Source organism: Bombina bombina, chromosome 6 (assembly GCF_027579735.1).
Source record: "Bombina bombina isolate aBomBom1 chromosome 6, aBomBom1.pri, whole genome shotgun sequence".
Classification (NCBI taxonomy): Eukaryota; Metazoa; Chordata; class Amphibia; order Anura; family Bombinatoridae; genus Bombina; species Bombina bombina.
This window is the reverse complement of record NC_069504.1, coordinates 835,387,691-835,405,821: the sequence shown is the minus strand read 5'-3', so window position 1 is coordinate 835,405,821 and position 18,131 is coordinate 835,387,691. Positions and strand designations below refer to the sequence as shown.

Genomic DNA, 18,131 nt, shown 5'->3' with positions numbered 1-18,131 from the left:
TCCACATCTTGGGTAATCATTATCCCATACGTCACTAGCTCATGGACTCTTGCTAATTACATGAAAGAAAACATAATTTATGTAAGAACTTACCTGATAAATTAATTTCTTTCATATTAGCAAGAGTCCATGAGGCCCGCCCTTTTTTGTGGTGGTTTTGATTTTTTTGTATAAAGCACAATTATTCCAATTCCTTATTTTATATGCTTTCGCACTTTTTTCTTATCACCCCACTTCTTGGCTATTCGTTAAACTGAATTGTGGGTGTGGTGAGGGGTGTATTTATAGGCATTTTAAGGTTTGGGAAACTTTGCCCCTCCTGGTAGGAATGTATATCCCATACGTCACTAGCTCATGGACTCTTGCTAATATGAAAGAAATGAATTTATCAGGTAAGTTCTTACATAAATTATGTTTTTTCTAGCATAGTTAGCTTTTCAACATGCTAATCATTTTATCTCTGATGCAATTTTTGATATCAAAATTGATATATAAAATAGAAGAGCTTTATGGCTCAAATATTGGAATGCTGACATGGTATCTAAGTCTAGATTACTATCTCTTTCTTTCCACGGTAACAGTTTATTTGGTTCGCAGTTGGATTCTGGGGGGAAGGGAGTTTTTTACCTCCTGATAAAAGATCTAAAGCTTCTAATCGTTTTCGTTCTTTTCGACAGAATAAGAAACAGAAACCAAATCCTTCCCCCAAGGAATCTGGTTCCAATTGGAAGCCTTCTTCATGTTGGAATAAATCCAAGCCTTTTAAGAAACCAAATCCAGCCCCCAAGTCTGCATTCTTTGGCTATTAAACTACTTTCTTGGAAAGTGATGTTCATTTTGGCTATCTCTTCTGCTAGAAGAGTTTCTCAATTATCCGCTCTTTCTTGTGAGTCACCTTTTCTGATTTTTCATCAAGATAAGGCAGTTTTGCGGACTTCATTTAAATTTTTACCTAAAGTTGTGAATTCTAATAACATTAATAGGGAAATTGTTGTCTCCCCTCTTTGTGTCCTAATTCTAAGAATTCTCTGGAGATCCTTACATTCTCTGGATAATGTAAGAGCTATGAAATATTATGTTGAAGCTACTAAAGATTTCAGGAAGACTTCTAGTCTATTTGTCTTTTCTGGTTCTAGGAAAGGTCAGAATGCTTCTGCGATTTCCTTGGCATCTTGGTTAAAGCTTTTGATTCATAAGGCTTATTTGGAGTCGGGTCAGGCCCCGCCTCAGAGAATCACAGCTCATTCTACTAGATCAGTCTCCACTTCATGGACTTTTAAGAATGAAGCTTCAGTTGATCAGATTTGCAAAGCAGCGACTTGGTCTTCTTTGCATACATTTACTATATTCTACCGTTTTGATGTATTTGCCTCTTCGGAAGCATTTTTTGGTAGAAAAATTCTTCAGGCTGCTGTTTCAGTTTAATTCCTCTGCTTATGTTTTAAGTTTATTTCTTTTCAATTATAAGAAAAACTTATTCTTTTGGTTGTGGATTTGTCCCTCCCTCTCTAGTGACTCTTCTGTGGAGTTCCACATCTTGGGTATTACTATCCAATACGTCACTAGCTCATTTACTCTTGCCAATTACATGAAAGAAAACATAATTTATGTAAGAACTTACCTGATAAAGTAATTTCTTTCATATTGGCAAGAGTCCATGAGACCCACCCTTTTTATGGTGGTTATGGCTTTTTTGTATAAATCACAATTATATTTCCAATTCCTTTTTTTGATGCTTTTTACTCCTTTTTTCTATCACCCCACTACTTGGCTATTCGTTAAACGGAATTGTGGGTGTGGTGAGGGGTGTATTTATAGTCATTTTGAGGTTTGGGAAACTTTGCCCCTCCTGGTAGGATTGTATATCCCATACGTCACTAGCTCATGGACTCTTGCCAATATGAAAGAAATTAATTTATCAGGTAACTTCTTACATAAATTATGTTTTTTTTGGGTTTTTTTACATGTAGCAGAAGGATAACTGTTCACACAGCACTTACTGTTGCGAGATTAAGAAACAACAACAAAGGGAAAAAAATCTCCTTTTAAAGAAACTACAAGTACTAGAGGTCATACATGAAGATGAGATCCAGCATTTTACAGCAAAATGGTGTTTGTTGATCCTTTCATTTCGCCTGGTAGACATTATACTATACAGTATATATAGAAAGTCTGAGGCTAGCTTTGATGTACTGTAACACAAATTTACTGAAACACAAAGAACTGTTTCTTTGTGTTTCTTGGCAGAAAAACATACGAGAGACTGAGATTAATTGTGTGTCCTAATCCTGCTTGTATTGCCTGTATATCACATGATAATCTATTCTTATCTGTTTATATCCTGTAAGAGCTTTTGTGATGTTAAAGCTCTTCCTTTTTGCATCAGTAAAAAAGTAACTTGCGTTTGTTTTACCGAGCATTAAAAACCGACAATAATTGTCAAAGGATTTTTTTAAATTAAAAAATAATATTTTGTAGTACTCTTTCGATTCCCAAATACCTACTATAAGGAGATCTATGGGGCAAATCTTGCATTAGAAATTAGTAGGATGATTATTTGGAAATTATGTAATACAAATACCATATATGGTTTTAAATATCTTAAGTCCTATATGGACTGATCATATAATTTAGGTCTAATCGCCATAATCTGATCAGAAGTATATAGTTAAACAAAATATGATTTTACTATCTCATTTAAATGCGTTCGGTCTATTTATATGATAATGAGATATGGGAAAAACTTGCCACAACTTGAAAATTACCCATTTGAAAGAACTTTGTAACCGTTTCTCATTACATCCACAAGTTGCAATAAATTTACCACTATAATCAATTGTATAACTTTTGTAATTGTTCACCTCTTGGAGCTCATTATGAAGGATACTGCCATCATGTTATCACCTTCAAAACATTAAAGCGCAAACTAATAAAAATAAACTATTTTCAAATAATGTTGTGAATGTTAAAGGTTGACTTACATCTGAATATAATCAATGGTACAATTTTGAGGTAAATATCTTCCTCTTGTTCAGGTGATATTTTCTAGTCTGCTTTTTCTAGATATGCTGCTCAACTTTCAAGCGATTTAGTAAATGGGTAACATGTCCCTTTAACGATCAGTTTTAGTGTCATGGCTGCGGCTGTACATACAAGTGCATGGCTTTTAATAAAATATATATGTTTAGCATTTGAGTAGTATATCACTTTTTATTTTATCTTTATTCAGTCCACATACAGTCATGTCTCACTGGCACTGCTGTTCATTGTTTTTAAGGCAGTATATCATTGATAATGTCCAGTGCAGCGTGGAAGGAAAACTAATTAGTTTCAAAGAAGTGGTGAGTCAAAACATAAATGGATTTACCAACATAGAAACTCTTTCTTATTTCTGATCGTCACCTCCCTTTAAATGTTTATTTAAGACTGAGATAAAGGGGCCAAATTATCAAGCTGCGGGCGGACATGATTTGCTGTGGCGAATCATGTCCACCCGACATCACTAAATGCCGACAGCGTACATTGCACAAGCAATTCTGGTAAAATGCTTGTGCAATGCCGCACCCTGCACATTCGTGGCCAATCTGCAGCTAGCAGGGGGTGTCAATCATCACAATCGTATCTGATTGGGATGATTGCTGTCTGCCACCTTAGAGGTGGCGGATGAGTTATGGAGCAGCATTCTTACAACCGCTGCTTCTTAACTTAAGTTTCCGGCGGACTACCCCTGGAAACTTCGGGGGTAGATTGCAGCATCAGCTGCTTGGTAAATCTTAACCCAAAATGTTGTCAAGTCAATTTTTACAGTTGTGAGCTAATTTCTTTTTGCAGTGTTTAAATCAGTTCTACTCCTGTGGTCATACAGTTATGACCCTCCCTATGAACAAATCACATAAAGGGCGCAATTACATATACGGCGCAGGCTTCAGCGCAAGCGCTGCAACCTGCGCCGCCCGTTATTTCACCTTGCACATCGGGCTATTACATATACGGGGCCAGCAGCTCATAAAGTGCCGTAAGTCGGATAAACTAGTGATGTCCAGAAATAAGCGTAAATACAAATTTCTGGAGTCGCAAGTGACTTACAGCACTTTAGAAACTGCCAGTGCCTAAGAAAAGTAAAGAAAATAAGAAATCTCCCATAAAAGTCTAACACGCCTCCCAAAAATAAGCCCGACACGTAAAAACCCCTGTATCCGCAATCGCCCCTCTCACTACTAATAATGTATTAACCCCTAGACCGACAACCCCCCACAACGCAATATGCCTAATTAAACTATTAACCCCTATATCTGCCATCACACCCACACCGCAAGTAATAACTAAATTAACCCCTAAATCTGCCAACCCCAACATCGCAAATTACCTATTTAAACTATTAACCCTTAATCCGCCATTAACCCACAACGCAATACACCTATTAAAGTATTAACCCCTAAACCACCAAAGCCCACAACGCAATAAACCTAACCCCTAACCCCCCCTAAATGAACCCAAATTACCTAATTAACAAAATACTAAAGTTACTATTAACTTAAAAAAAACTAACACTACTTTAAAAATACAAATAAACTAAGTATAAATTAAAAGGACAGTCTAATCAAAAATCTGGAATAGACTGTCTCTTTAACCCCTTAACAACCGAGGACGTGCAGGGTACGTCCTCGCAAAAAATGTCAGTTAACGACCAAGGACGTACCCTGCACGTCCTCGGTCTGGAAAGCAGCTGGAAGCGATCCTGCTCGCTTCCAGCTGCTTTCCGGTTATTGCAGTGATGCCTCGATATCAAGGCATCCTGCAATAACACTTTTTAGCCATCCGATGCAGAGAGAGACACTCTGTGGCCCTCTCTGTACCGGACATCGATGGCTATGTTCGTTGATGGGTGGCGGCCATCGATGGCCCTGGTGATGTGGAGGGTGCGGGACCGTGGGCGGGGATGGCGGGGGCCGCTCACTGACAGGGAGCGAGTGGGAACCGCTACACTACAGAAAAATTAATATTAAAAGTGGGGGGATATATGTTAAAAAAAAACCATCAGTCAGGGGGTGGAGGTTGGTCTGTGGGGGGGGGGGGAAGCTACACTACAGAAAAAAAAAAAAAAAATTGCAAACTGGGTACTGGCAGACAGCTGCCAGTACGCAAGATGGCTCCAATAAGGCAGAGGGGGAGGGTTAGAGAGCTGTTTTTGGGGGGATCAGGGAGGTTGGGGGCTAAGGGGGGGATCCTACACAGCAGCATATGTAAATATGCAAAAAAAATAATAATTCAAAGATACCTTTTATTTTAGTACTGGCTGACTTTCTGCCAATACTTAAGATGGCGGGGACAATTGTGGGGTGGGGGAGTGAAGGGAGCTGTTTGGGAGGGATCAGGGGGTGGGATGTGTCAGGTGGGAGGCTGATCTCTACACTAAATGCAAGCTCCCTACAAACTACCTAATTAACCCCTTCACTGCTAGCCATAATACACGTGTGATGCGCAGCAGCATTTAGTGGCCTTCTAATTACCAAAAAGCAACGCCAAAGCCATATATGTCTGCTATTTCTGAGCAAAGGGGATCCCAGAGAAGCATTTACAACCATTTGTGCCATAATTTCACAAGCTGTTTGTAAATAATTTCAGTGAGAAACCTAAAATTGTAATATTTTTTTACGTGTTTTTTAATTTGATCGCATTTGGCAGTGAAATGGTGGCATGAAATATACCAAAATGGGCCTAGATCACTACTTGAGTTGTCTACTACACTAAAGCTAAAATTAACCCTAGAAGCTCCCTAATTAACCCCTTCACTGCTGGGCATAATACACGTGTGGTGCGCAATGGCATTTAGCAGCCTTCTAATTACCAAAAAGCAAAGCCAAAGCCATATATGTCTGCTATTTATGAACAAAGGGTATCCCAGAGAAGCATTTACAACCATTTATGCCATAATTGCATAAGTTGTTTGTAAATAATTTCAGTGAGAAACCTAAAGTTTGTGAAAAAGTGAACAATTTTTTTTATTTGATCGCATTTGTTTTTTTGGGGGGGGGGTTATTTTATTTAGATAGGGTGGGCAAAAAAAGAGGTGAATGCCCTTTTAAGGGCAATGCCCAACAAATGCCCTTTTCAGGGCAATGGGTAGTTTAGAATTTTTAGTGTTAGGTTATTTTATTTGGGGGGGGGGTTTGGTGGGAGGGGGGTTTTAGTGTTGGGGGGGGTTGTGTATTTTCTTGAAAAAGAGCTGATTATCTTGGGGCAATGCCCTGCAAAAAGCCCTTTTAAGGGCTACTGGTAATTTATTAGATTAGGGGGTGTTTTTATTTTGGGGGGCTTTTTTATTTTCATAGGGATTAGGTATAATTTTTGTAAAATTTGGTAATTTTCTTTATTATTTTCTGTAATTGTAGCTTAAAGGGATAGTCTACGCCAGAATTTTGATTAGACTGTCCCTTTAATTTATACTTAGTTTATTCGTATTTTTAAAGTAGTGTTAGGTTTTTTTAATTTAATAGTAACTTTAGTATTTTGTTAGGTAATTTGGGTTCATTTAGGGGGTGTTAGGTTAGGGGGGTTAGGTTAGGGGTTAGGTTTATTGCGTTGTGGGCTTTGGCGGTTTAGGGGTTAATGGTTTAATAGGTTTATTGCGTTGTGGGCTTTGGCGGTTTAGGGGTTAATGGTTTAATAGGTTTATTGCGTTGTGGGCTTTGGCGGTTTAGGGGTTAATGGTTTAATAGGTTTATTGCGTTGTGGGCTTTGGAGGTTTAGGGGTTATTTAATAGGTTTATTGCGTTGTGGGCTATGGCGGTTTAGGGGTTAATACTTTAATAGGTTTATTGCGTTATGGGTTAATGGTGGATTAAGGGTTAATAGTTTTAATAGGTAATTTGCGGTGTTGGGGTTTCAGCGAAGGATAACAAGAGAAGGAAGCAAATTAAACAATAGAAGTAAATTGGAACGTTGTTTAAAATTGTATTCTCTATCTGAATCATGAAAGAAAAAATTTGGGTTTCATGTCCCTTTTAAAGTTTAATTTTGACTTTACTGTCCCTTTTTAAATACATAATCAAGTAGCTCCTGTGCCACTCCAGATGAGCCAATGAGAAACAATCATACATGTGTGTGTGTTCCAGTCACTATCTGTATCCTTATCTGGAGCAGAATGCTGTAACAAAATATAGCATTTGTTTTTACATTATCCCTTTAATTGTTAGTCCTCTGTACAAGAGTAAATCTCTACAATCCCTGTACATGGATAATATTTGGTCTGTTTGTTTTATGACTGTAGAACAAGAAGAGGAAATCGGCTGCTTTCAGAGATATGATAGCAATAAAGGCAAAAGTCATGTTCTGCGAGACCTCAGCGCTGCTAGATTAGATTTAGTCAGCCTCCAGTTTGTATAGCTTATTTTAAGGGGATTGTAAATGGCTGGCTACTTTTATCAGCTGTTGCGGAAGCCCACAAGGAAGAATGCACTTTTTCCCAACATACAATTGGTTCTGTGTGTTAGTATGTAAAGCATAAAAGCTTTTAAAGTCAGCGTTGTATTAATGATTTTATGTTACAAGAGCTTTTAGATTTTGCAAGAGTTTAAGTAAAGACACACACAGATGCTAGATAATGTCTTAAAAGCAAATATTTGCCTAAGAATAATATGCAGAGGTAAAATTATATTGGTTGTTAAATGGACAGTAAACATATTGAGATTTTAAAAAAATGTGTAAAATGATTAGTTCTGCATAATGAAACAATTTAGCAATATACATTTTCTTTATTTTGTTCCCTTTTCATGTAATTTTGCTCTAAAAATTTAGCAATTTCTAATTCTCAGAACGGCTGACTTCTCAATGCTAACCCTGCTTCATGTCTGTCCCTAATTGGCTTCATCAGATAACAACTGCAAAACACTGTACTTTATACTTAGTTTATGACAGTATCTAGCCTTGTCTGTGGACTTAAGCCCAGATTGGCTCCTCCAAATACAGCAAATGGTGGGGGGGAGTTTGGCTACTGAAAAATAATTGCAGTAAAAAAGATGATAGTTTAAAAAAAACAAAAAAACTTTGACTTAACAAATTTTAATCTGTAGCAACATAACAGAAATATCTTGTAATTAAAAGGTGTTTACTGTCCTTTTGAAAATACTAAACAGTGTTCCCCCCCCATAAAAAATTGCCAGGTGGGTGGCATTATGAAGTAACCGGGTGGGAACAGATTAATACTTTGCAGTATTATAACATTTTATGTTATTTATAAATGTTACTTAAAGGGACAGTCTAGTCAAAATTAAACTTTCATGATTCAGATAAGGCATGTAATTTTAAACAACTTTCCAATTTACTTTTATCTTCAAATTTACTCTGTTTTCTTAGTATTCTTAGTTGAAAGCTAAACCTAGGTAGGCTCATATGCTAATTTCTAAGCCATTGAAGGCTGCCTCTTATCTAAATGCATTTTGGCAGTTTTTCACAGCTAGAGGGCGTTAGTTCACGTGTGTCATATAGATAACATTGTGCTCACACCCGTGGAGTTACCTAGGAGTCAGCACTGATTGGCTAAAATGCAAGTCTGTCCCAAGAACTGAAATAAGGGGGCTGTCTGCAGAGGCTTAGATACAAGATAATCACAGAGGTAAAAATTATTTATATAACTGTTGGTTATGTAAATCTAGGGAATGGGTAATAAAGGGATTATCTATCTTTTTAAACAATAACAATTCTGGAGTAGACTGTCCCTTAAAGTTGTCCGAAGCACAAATAAATTGCATAATTTAACATTAATTGATTTAATTTGTGCAACAAATATTGAAACAATTTAATATTAGCTCAGTTTAGCTTATTGTTGACTTACATGTCAGCCATTTAGTCAATAAAATGAGCAAATTGTGTGTGTCCATTAAATAGGTCCTAGAGAGAACACTGCTAAAATAAATATAATATAAAGTTTTGTCTTAAAGTGTTGGGCACGGCTATGCTAAAAGCTCGGGTTCTCTTCTCTACTGATGCCAATGAGGGACAGAGCAAACAATATTTGTGTAAAATTATAGCAGTGTTTGGCTTGTGAAGTCTAGAGTCTGCATTTCCAATTATCATGGAAATTGGAAACCCACAATTTTCAGGGTATCCCTGGATCCTAGATAATATTCACCAGGTTCCCTCTCAAGCTCGTTTTCTTTCCATTCACTTCTATATTTAATAGAAGGAGCCCCAGGTAATTCTTACCCATTGTAGCTTAAAGAGTGGTTAGGAAACATGACGTTTTCTACGTTTTTTTTATATACATCTGGAGTTCTTCCTTGTTACGGCTGAACAAATAAAGATTTTTTTTTTGCTTATTTGACTATCTTTTCACATAGTGGCAGCAATAGATTTAAATTAGTCAGAGATTTTTGTTTTGTGTTTTATAAACTTTTCAATGCTCACCAATGAATCACTATGATAGTTCTGTATATAAATACATATAATATATTGTTACGCACAATTACATTTCTCCTGTTAAGTGTAGTCAGTCCACGGGTCATCATTACTTATGGGATATTAACTCCTCCCCAACAGGAAGTGCAAGAGGATCACCCAAGCAGAGCTGCTATATAGCTCCTCCCCTCTACGTCACACCCAGTCATTCTCTTGCACCCAACTAATAGATAGGATGTGTGCGAGGACTGTGGTGATTAAACTTAGTTTTTTATATCTTCAATCAAAAGTTTGTTATTTTAAACGACACCGGAGTGTGTTGTTTCCTTCTCAGGCAGAATTTGAAGAAGAATCTACCTGAGTTTTTGTATATGATCTTAGCGGACGTAACTAAGATCCGTTTGCTGTTCTCAGCCATTCTGAGGAGTAAGGTAACTTCAGATCAGGGGACAGCGGGCAGGTTCACCTGCAAAGAGGTATGTTGCAGTATATTATTTTCTAAGGAATGGAATTGACTTTGAAAATACTGCTAATACCGATATAATGTAAGTACAGCCTTAAATGCAGTAGTAGCAACTGGTATCAGGCTGACATGTATATATGTTAACACTTAAGTATTTCTGGGGAATGGCACTTCACTGGGAAAATACTGTATGCATATATCTTTTAGCCTAACTTGCAGTGGGAGCGACTAGCAGCAGGCTTTTTAAAGACATTTCATATATTTGATTTTAAACGTTTGCTGGCATGTTAAATCGTTTAATTATCTGAGGTACTTGGTGAAAATTGTTTTGGGCTTTATTTTCCACATGGCTGTCGTTGTTTTAAATTAAAACAGTTTACTGAGCTCCCCTCACTGTTGTAGTGTGAGTGGGAGGGGCCTATTTTGGCGCTTTTACTACGCATCAGAAATTCAGTCACAGTCTGTCTTTTTCTCCCTGCATGATCCAGGACGTCTCCACAGAGCTCAGGGGTCTTCAAAACTAGTTTTGAGGGAGGTAATCACTCACAGCAGACCTGTGAGACTGTGCTTGACTGTGATAAAAACGTTTATATTGTCAATTGTTATACGTTTTTTTCTGATATTAAGGGTTAATCATCCATTGCTAATGTGTGCAATCCTTTGCTAATTTTGGTTTATATAACTAATCCGGTTCATTGTTATTCAACTGTGACAGTTTTTGTGTGCTTCTTAAAGGCACAGTAACGTTTTTACATATTGCTTGTAAATTTAGTTGAAAAGTATTTCCAAGCTTGCTAGTCTAATTGCTAGTTTGTTTAAACATGTCTGACTCAGAGGAAACTCTTTGTGCAATATGTTCAAAAGCCGAGGTGAAGCCCAATAGAAATTTATGTACTAATTGCATTGATGCTACTTTAAATAAAAGTCAATCTGTACATGTTAAGCAACATTCACCAGACAACGAGAGGGAAGTTATGCCGACTAACTTGCCTCACGTGTCAGTACCTGCATCTCCCGCTCAGGAGGTGCGTGATATTGTAACGCCAAGTACATCAGGGCGGCCATTACAAATCACTTTACAAGACATGGCTAATGTTATGACTGAAGTTTTGTCTAAATTGCCAGAACTTAGAGGTAAACGAGATCACTCTGGGATGAGAACAGAGTATACTGATAATGCTAGGGCCATGTCTGATACTGCGTCACAATATGCAGAGCATGAGGACGGAGAGCTTCATTCTGCGGGTGACGGATCTGATCCAAATAAATTGGATTCAGACATTTCAAATTTTAAGTTTAAGCTGGAAAACCTCCGTGTGTTGCTAGGGGAGGTGTTAGCGGCTCTGAATGATTGTAACACAGTTGCAATCCCAGAGAAAATGTGTAGGTTGGATAAATATTTTGCGGTACCGACGAGTACTGACGTTTTTCCTATACCTAAGAGACTTACTGAAATTATTACTAAGGAGTGGGACAGACCCGGTGTGCCTTTCTCACCCCCTCCTATATTCAGAAAAATGTTTCCAATAGACGCCACCACACGGGACTTATGGCAAACGGTCCCTAAGGTGGAGGGAGCAGTTTCTACTTTAGCTAAGCGTACCACTATCCCGGTGGAGGATAGCTGTGCTTTTTCAGATCCAATGGATAAAAAGTTAGAGGGTTACCTTAAGAAAATGTTTGTTCAACAAGGTTTTATATTACAACCCCTTGCATGCATTGCGCCTGTCACGGCTGCGGCTGCATTTTGGTTTGAGTCTCTGGAAGACACCCTTGACTCAGCGACATTAGATGAGATTTCACTTAAGCTTAAAACCCTTAAGCTAGCTAATTCATTTATTTCTGATGCCGTAGTACATTTAACTAAACTTACGGCTAAGAATTCCGGATTCGCCATTCAGGCACGCAGAGCGCTGTGGCTAAAATCCTGGTCAGCTGATGTAACTTCTAAATCGAAATTACTGAACATACCTTTCAAGGGGCAGACTTTATTCGGGCCCGGTTTGAAAGAAATTATCGCTGATATTACGGGAGGTAAAGGCCATGCCCTGCCTCAAGACACAGCCAAACCTAGGGCTAGACAGTCTAATTTTCGTGCCTTTCGTAACTTCAAGGCAGGAGCAGCATCAACTTCCTCTGCTCCAAAACAGGAAGGAGCTGTTGCTCGCTACAGACAAGGCTGGAAACCTAACCAGACCTGGAACAAGGGCAAGCAGGCCAGAAAACCTGCTGCTGCCTCTAAGACAGCATGAAGTGAGGGCCCCCGATCCGGAAGCGGATCTAGTGGGGGGCAGACTCTCTCTCTTCGCCCAGGCTTGGGCAAGAGATGTCCAGGATCCCTGGGCGTTGGAGATCATATCTCAGGGATATCTTCTGGACTTCAAAGCTTCTCCTCCACAAGGGAGATTTCACCTTTCAAGGTTGTCAACAAACCAGATAAAGAAAGAGGCGTTTCTACGCTGTGTACAATACCTTTTACTAATGGGAGTGATCCACCCAGTTCCGTGGTCGGAACACGGACAAGGGTTTTACTCAAATCTGTTTGTGGTTCCCAAAAAAGAGGGAACCTTCAGACCAATATTGGATTTAAAGATCCTAAACAAATTCCTAAGAGTTCCATCGTTCAAGATGGAAACTATTCGGACAATCTTACCCATGATCCAAAGAGGTCAGTACATGACCACAGTGGATTTAAAGGATGCTTACCTTCACATACCGATTCACAGAGAACATTACCGGTATCTAAGGTTTGCCTTCCTAGACAGGCATTACCAGTTTGTAGCTCTTCCCTTCGGGTTGGCTACGGCTCCAAGAATCTTTACAAAGGTTCTGGGCTCTCTTCTGGCGGTACTAAGACCGCGAGGAATTTCGGTAGCTCCGTACCTAGACGACATTCTGATACAAGCGTCAAGCTTTCAAACTGCCAAGTCTCATACAGAGTTAGTACTGGCTTTTCTAAGGTCGCATGGGTGGAAAGTGAACGAGGAGAAGAGTTCTCTCTTACCACTCACAAGAGTTCCCTTCTTGGGGACTCTTATAGATTCTGTAGAAATGAAAATTTACCTGACAGAGGACAGGTTAACAAAGCTTCTAAATGCTTGCCGTGTCCTTCATTCCATTCAACACCCGTCAGTGGCTCAATGCATGGAGGTAATCGGCTTAATGGTAGCGGCAATGGACATAGTTCCTTTTGCACGCCTGCACCTCAAACCGCTGCAATTGTGCATGCTAAGTCAGTGGAATGGGGATTACTCAGATTTGTCCCCTACGCTGAATCTGGATCAGGAGACCAGAGATTCTCTTCTATGGTGGCTTTCTCGGCCGCATCTGTCCAGGGGGATGCCCTTCAGCAGACCAGACTGGACAATTGTAACTACAGACGCCAGCCTTCTAGGTTGGGGCGCTGTCTGGAATTCCCTGAAGGCTCAGGGATCATGGACTCAAGAGGAGAGTCTCCTTCCAATAAACATTCTGGAATTGAGAGCAGTTCTCAATGCTCTACTGGCTTGGCCTCAGTTAGCAACTCTGAGGTTTATCAGGTTTCAGTCGGACAACATCACGACTGTGGCTTACATCAACCATCAGGGAGGGACAAGAAGTTCCCTAGCGATGATGGAAGTATCAAAGATAATTCGCTGGGCAGAGTCTCACTCTTGCCACCTGTCAGCGATCCACATCCCAGGAGTGGACAACTGGGAGGCGGATTTCCTAAGTCGCCAGACTTTTCATCCGGGGGAGTGGGAACTTCATCCGGAGGTCTTTGCCCAAATACTTCGACGTTGGGGCAAACCAGATATGGATCTCATGGCGTCTCGCCAGAACGCCAAGCTTCCTCGTTACGGGTCCAGGTCCAGGGACCCGGGAGCGGTCCTGATAGATGCCTTGACAGCACCTTGGACCTTCAGGATGGCTTATGTGTTTCCACCATTCCCGATGCTTCCTCGTTTGATTGCAAGGATCAAACAGGAGAAAGCATCAGTGATTCTAATAGCGCCTGCGTGGCCACGCAGGACCTGGTATGCAGATCTAGTGGACATGTCATCCTGTCCTCCTTGGTCTCTGCCTCTGAGACAGGACCTTCTAATTCAGGGTCCTTTCAAACATCAAAACCTAATTTCTCTGAAGCTGACTGCATGGAAATTGAACGCTTAATTTTATCAAAGCGTGGATTTTCAGAGCCAGTAATTGATACCTTAATACAGGCTAGGAAACCTGTTACCAGAAGGTTTAGAAAAGGGTTTATCTGCTAGTTCGTTAAAGGGACAGATCTCAGCTCTGTCCATCCTTTTACACAAGCGTCTGTCAGAAGTTCCAGACGTTCAGGCTTTTTGTCAGGCTTTGGCCAGGATTAAGCCTGTGTTTAAATCTGTTGCTCCGCCGTGGAGCTTAAACTTAGTTCTTAACGTTTTACAGGGTGTTCCGTTTGAACCCCTTCACTCCATTGATATCAAGCTGTTATCTTGGAAAGTTCTGTTTTTAATGGCTATTTCCTCGGCTCGTAGAGTCTCTGAATTATCAGCCTTACATTGTGATTCTCCGTATCTGATTTTTCATTCAGATAAGGTAGTTCTGCGTACTAAACCTGGGTTCTTACCTAAGGTAGTCACTAACAAGAATATCAATCAAGAGATTGTTGTTCCATCATTGTGTCCTAACCCTTCCTCAAAGAAGGAACGACTTCTGCACAATCTAGATGTAGTCCGTGCCCTGAAATTTTATTTACAGGCAACTAAAGATTTTCGACAAACTTCTTCCCTGTTTGTCGTTTATTCTGGACAGAGGAGAGGTCAAAAAGCATCTGCTACCTCTCTATCCTTTTGGCTTCGTAGCATAATACGTTTAGCCTATGAGACTGCTGGACAGCAACCTCCTGAAAGGATTACAGCTCATTCTACTAGAGCTGTGGCTTCCACTTGGGCCTTTAAGAACGAGGCCTCTGTTGAACAGATTTGCAAGGCTGCAACTTGGTCTTCTCTTCATACTTTTTCCAAATTTTACAAATTTGACACTTTTGCTTCTTCGGAGGCTGTTTTTGGGAGAAAGGTTCTTCAGGCAGTGGTTCCTTCCGTATAGAGATCCTGCCTGTCCCTCCCGTCATCCGTGTACTTAGCTTTGGTATTGGTATCCCATAAGTAATGATGACCCGTGGACTGACTACACTTAACAGGAGAAAACATAATTTATGCTTACCTGATAAATTCCTTTCTCCTGTAGTGTAGTCAGTCCACGGCCCGCCCTGTTTTTTAAGGCAGGTCTAAATTTTTTAATTATACTCCAGTCACCACTGCACCCTATAGTTTCTCCTTTCTCGTTTGGTTCCTGGTCGAATGACTGGGTGTGACGTAGAGGGGAGGAGCTATATAGCAGCTCTGCTTGGGTGATCCTCTTGCACTTCCTGTTGGGGAGGAGTTAATATCCCATAAGTAATGATGACCCGTGGACTGACTACACTACAGGAGAAAGGAATTTATCAGGTAAGCATAAATTATGTTTTCCTGAATATTTTATGCAAAACCACGTAATATGATTAACTGCTGGGCCTTATAATTAGCCCGATGGAAAACAAGATTATTTTCAAGGTGATTCAAGTAGCTGTGTTTGGCTGTATGAAAGGAGCAGAAAAATGAATATGGGACCGGTCATAAGTGTAGAACTTACAGTACTCTGAGGATTAAAGATTTCTTGGTCTACTTTTAGTTGTTTTGTTTGTTTTAAAGCAACAATAGCATAACTTTATACATAAGTTTGTCATTTTATATTTAAAATGTTCATTTGTGTTTAGATATGAAGCTTTCATTTTATTACTATGTTTGTGATTTTGCATTAAATTGTATTTCATATTCTTCCTATAAACGTTGCTTCAAACTGTTTTTGAAATCCAGATTCCAATATAAATCCGATTTATTGTTATTGCGTTTTTTTTCCTCCAGGTGACAGATGATGATGAAGATGATGAAAAAGAAATAAAATCACCCTAAACAGATTTATACTGAGCAAACAACTTAATATATAGTCCAAAGTAAAAAAACAAATTAGCTCTTTTTGCCATTGTTAAACTTTTATTATGCAGTTTGTTTTTATGCTTTTTGTCTTGTGATTTACACCATTATGACAAGTAAATTAAAGGGATATGAAACCCACATTGTTTCTTTCATGATTCATATACAGCTTGTGATTTTAAACAACTTTCCAATTTACTTCTATTATCAAATTTGTTTTGTTCTTTTAGTATCCTTTGTTGAAAATGATACCTAGGTAGGCTCAGGAGCTGCTGATTGGTGGCTGCACATATATGCTTCATGTTATTGTTTCACCCAGTGCATTAACTAGCTCCCAGAATGCATTGCTTTTTCAACAAAGGACACTAAGAGAATTAGGCAAATTAGATAATAGAAGTAGATTGGAAGGTTGTTAAAAATTGTATTCTCTATCTGAATCATGAATGTAAAACTGGGTTTCATGCCCCTTGTGTATGTATATATTCTGTAGTGAAATAAAATATTTAAATGCCTGTTAAGAGTATTCAATGTCAGTTTTTACATCTTATTTAAAAAAAAAGGTAGAAAAAGAAGTGCGACAGAACAAGATTTATATTTAATGATAATTAATATCCATCCATTTGAAGGTAGACAGAAATGGTTTACAGTTTTTTTTTTGTGTGTTTTTTTTTGTGAGATATATATAATCAAGTATTACAATTATGATGCAAAACACTTGCCACAATATATTAGATGAACAAAACAAACAAGATTGCAAGTGTTTCCAATAAGGTACATATACATTAACAATTCAGTATTGTACTCGTACATTTCAACTAAGAGCAAAATAATATATATGTTTTCTGCCTCCTGAGGCAAGAACGGGTCACCTTTTGGACCCCCTTACTGATCCCAATCTTCCAACATTGGAGGGGTATACTGTATATAGAAAATAAACCATTGCTATGACTGATAAAAAGAAAACGCAAAGATGTGCCACAATGAAAAGCAAAGAATGTATAAAGAAACACAATTTTACCAACTACTATGCTTGTTGAGTGCAAACACTAGTAAACAAGACGTTCTCAATATTTTTAAACATAAAAATAGTGTGAAATGTTATTAAAAAAAAAGTTGGAAGCCCAAAGAAAATAATATCTGAAACGTATTCAAATATGTGCATCTAAAACTGAGAGAATCTACACAATATTTAGACGTTAAAAAGGAAAAGTTTTGCATGGGGAACATTGTTTCACTGAAGGCCACAAGCACTCATTCTTCCTTCTCTCTCCAACTCTTCTTCTCATCGATTGGACCCAAACATTTTAAACGTGGAGTTGTCACTCCATAATACTCTTTACCACGGATGTTCATTCCAATCTTTGTGAGCTTTAGCATATCTTAGGCTTTTCAACCTGTGCCCCTTCCAAAAATGCTACTACCCTTCCACAAAGAGCATACCTGATCAAGCTTCTTTGGACTGTAGAAGGGTCAACTTGGCATCCCGATGAAGCTGCCAGATGCTGAGGGTAAGAAGAATTGTATCTGATGAATCATTGGTTAATGATAGACTTAATGATATTGGTTACAAATTCAAACTGAGAGGTTACCCAGCTGAATTAATTGATAAAGAAATATCAGAAATATCATCTTTTAAAAGAGAGAACTTACTGGATTTGTCCAAACCTAAAGTCAAAATTAAAAACAATCAGGATCGTTTGGTGTTTGTCACACAATATAATGTCCTTAGCAATAAGATCAATTACATATTCAGGAAACATTGGCACATTTTAAGTACCTGTAACCCCTCAGTTAAGGCATTTCAGACTAATTTTATGCCTGCATATAAGAGAAGTAGCAATTTGCATGATAGATTGATCAGAGCAGATATTGGGCATGAGAAATCGAATATGCAGACATATATAACAGAGAGAAAAAATTGGCTGTTATCCTTGCCTGGGGTGCTCCAGTTGCAACAGCATGATAAAGGGGAAATTTTTCTTCCATCCCAGTACGAGAAAAAGGTAAAACATCAGAGGTATGTTCACATGCAATACCACCTACGCTATTTATATGATCAAATGCCCATGTGGGCAGAGTTATATTGGCGAAACGACAAGGGTTGTCCATGAGAGGATGTGTGAACATAGATCTGACATTAGAAATAAAAAAATAAAGAACCCGTCACTGCCAGATGCTGAGCCAGGTCCTTGTTGGACTAATTCCAATCTCTCAAAGAAAATACTCTGAGAAACTTCTCATCAGATTGTGAAAGTTTTCTTGGCCTTCCATTC

At 38.8% G+C, this 18,131-nt stretch overlaps 1 protein-coding gene across 1 annotated transcript in view; it reads left to right on the top strand.

Moving 5' to 3' along the window:
- The window catches only part of NFU1 (NFU1 iron-sulfur cluster scaffold), a 132,764-nt gene extending 116,388 nt beyond the window's left edge, over nt 1-16,376 (top strand). Inside the window, exon 8 of the mRNA XM_053718211.1 lies at nt 15,790-16,376. Coding sequence (XP_053574186.1) covers nt 15,790-15,837 — 48 coding nt within the window. The 3' untranslated portion in view covers nt 15,838-16,376. The remainder of the gene's footprint in view (nt 1-15,789) is intronic.
- The last annotated feature ends 1,755 nt before the right edge of the window (nt 16,377-18,131 follow it).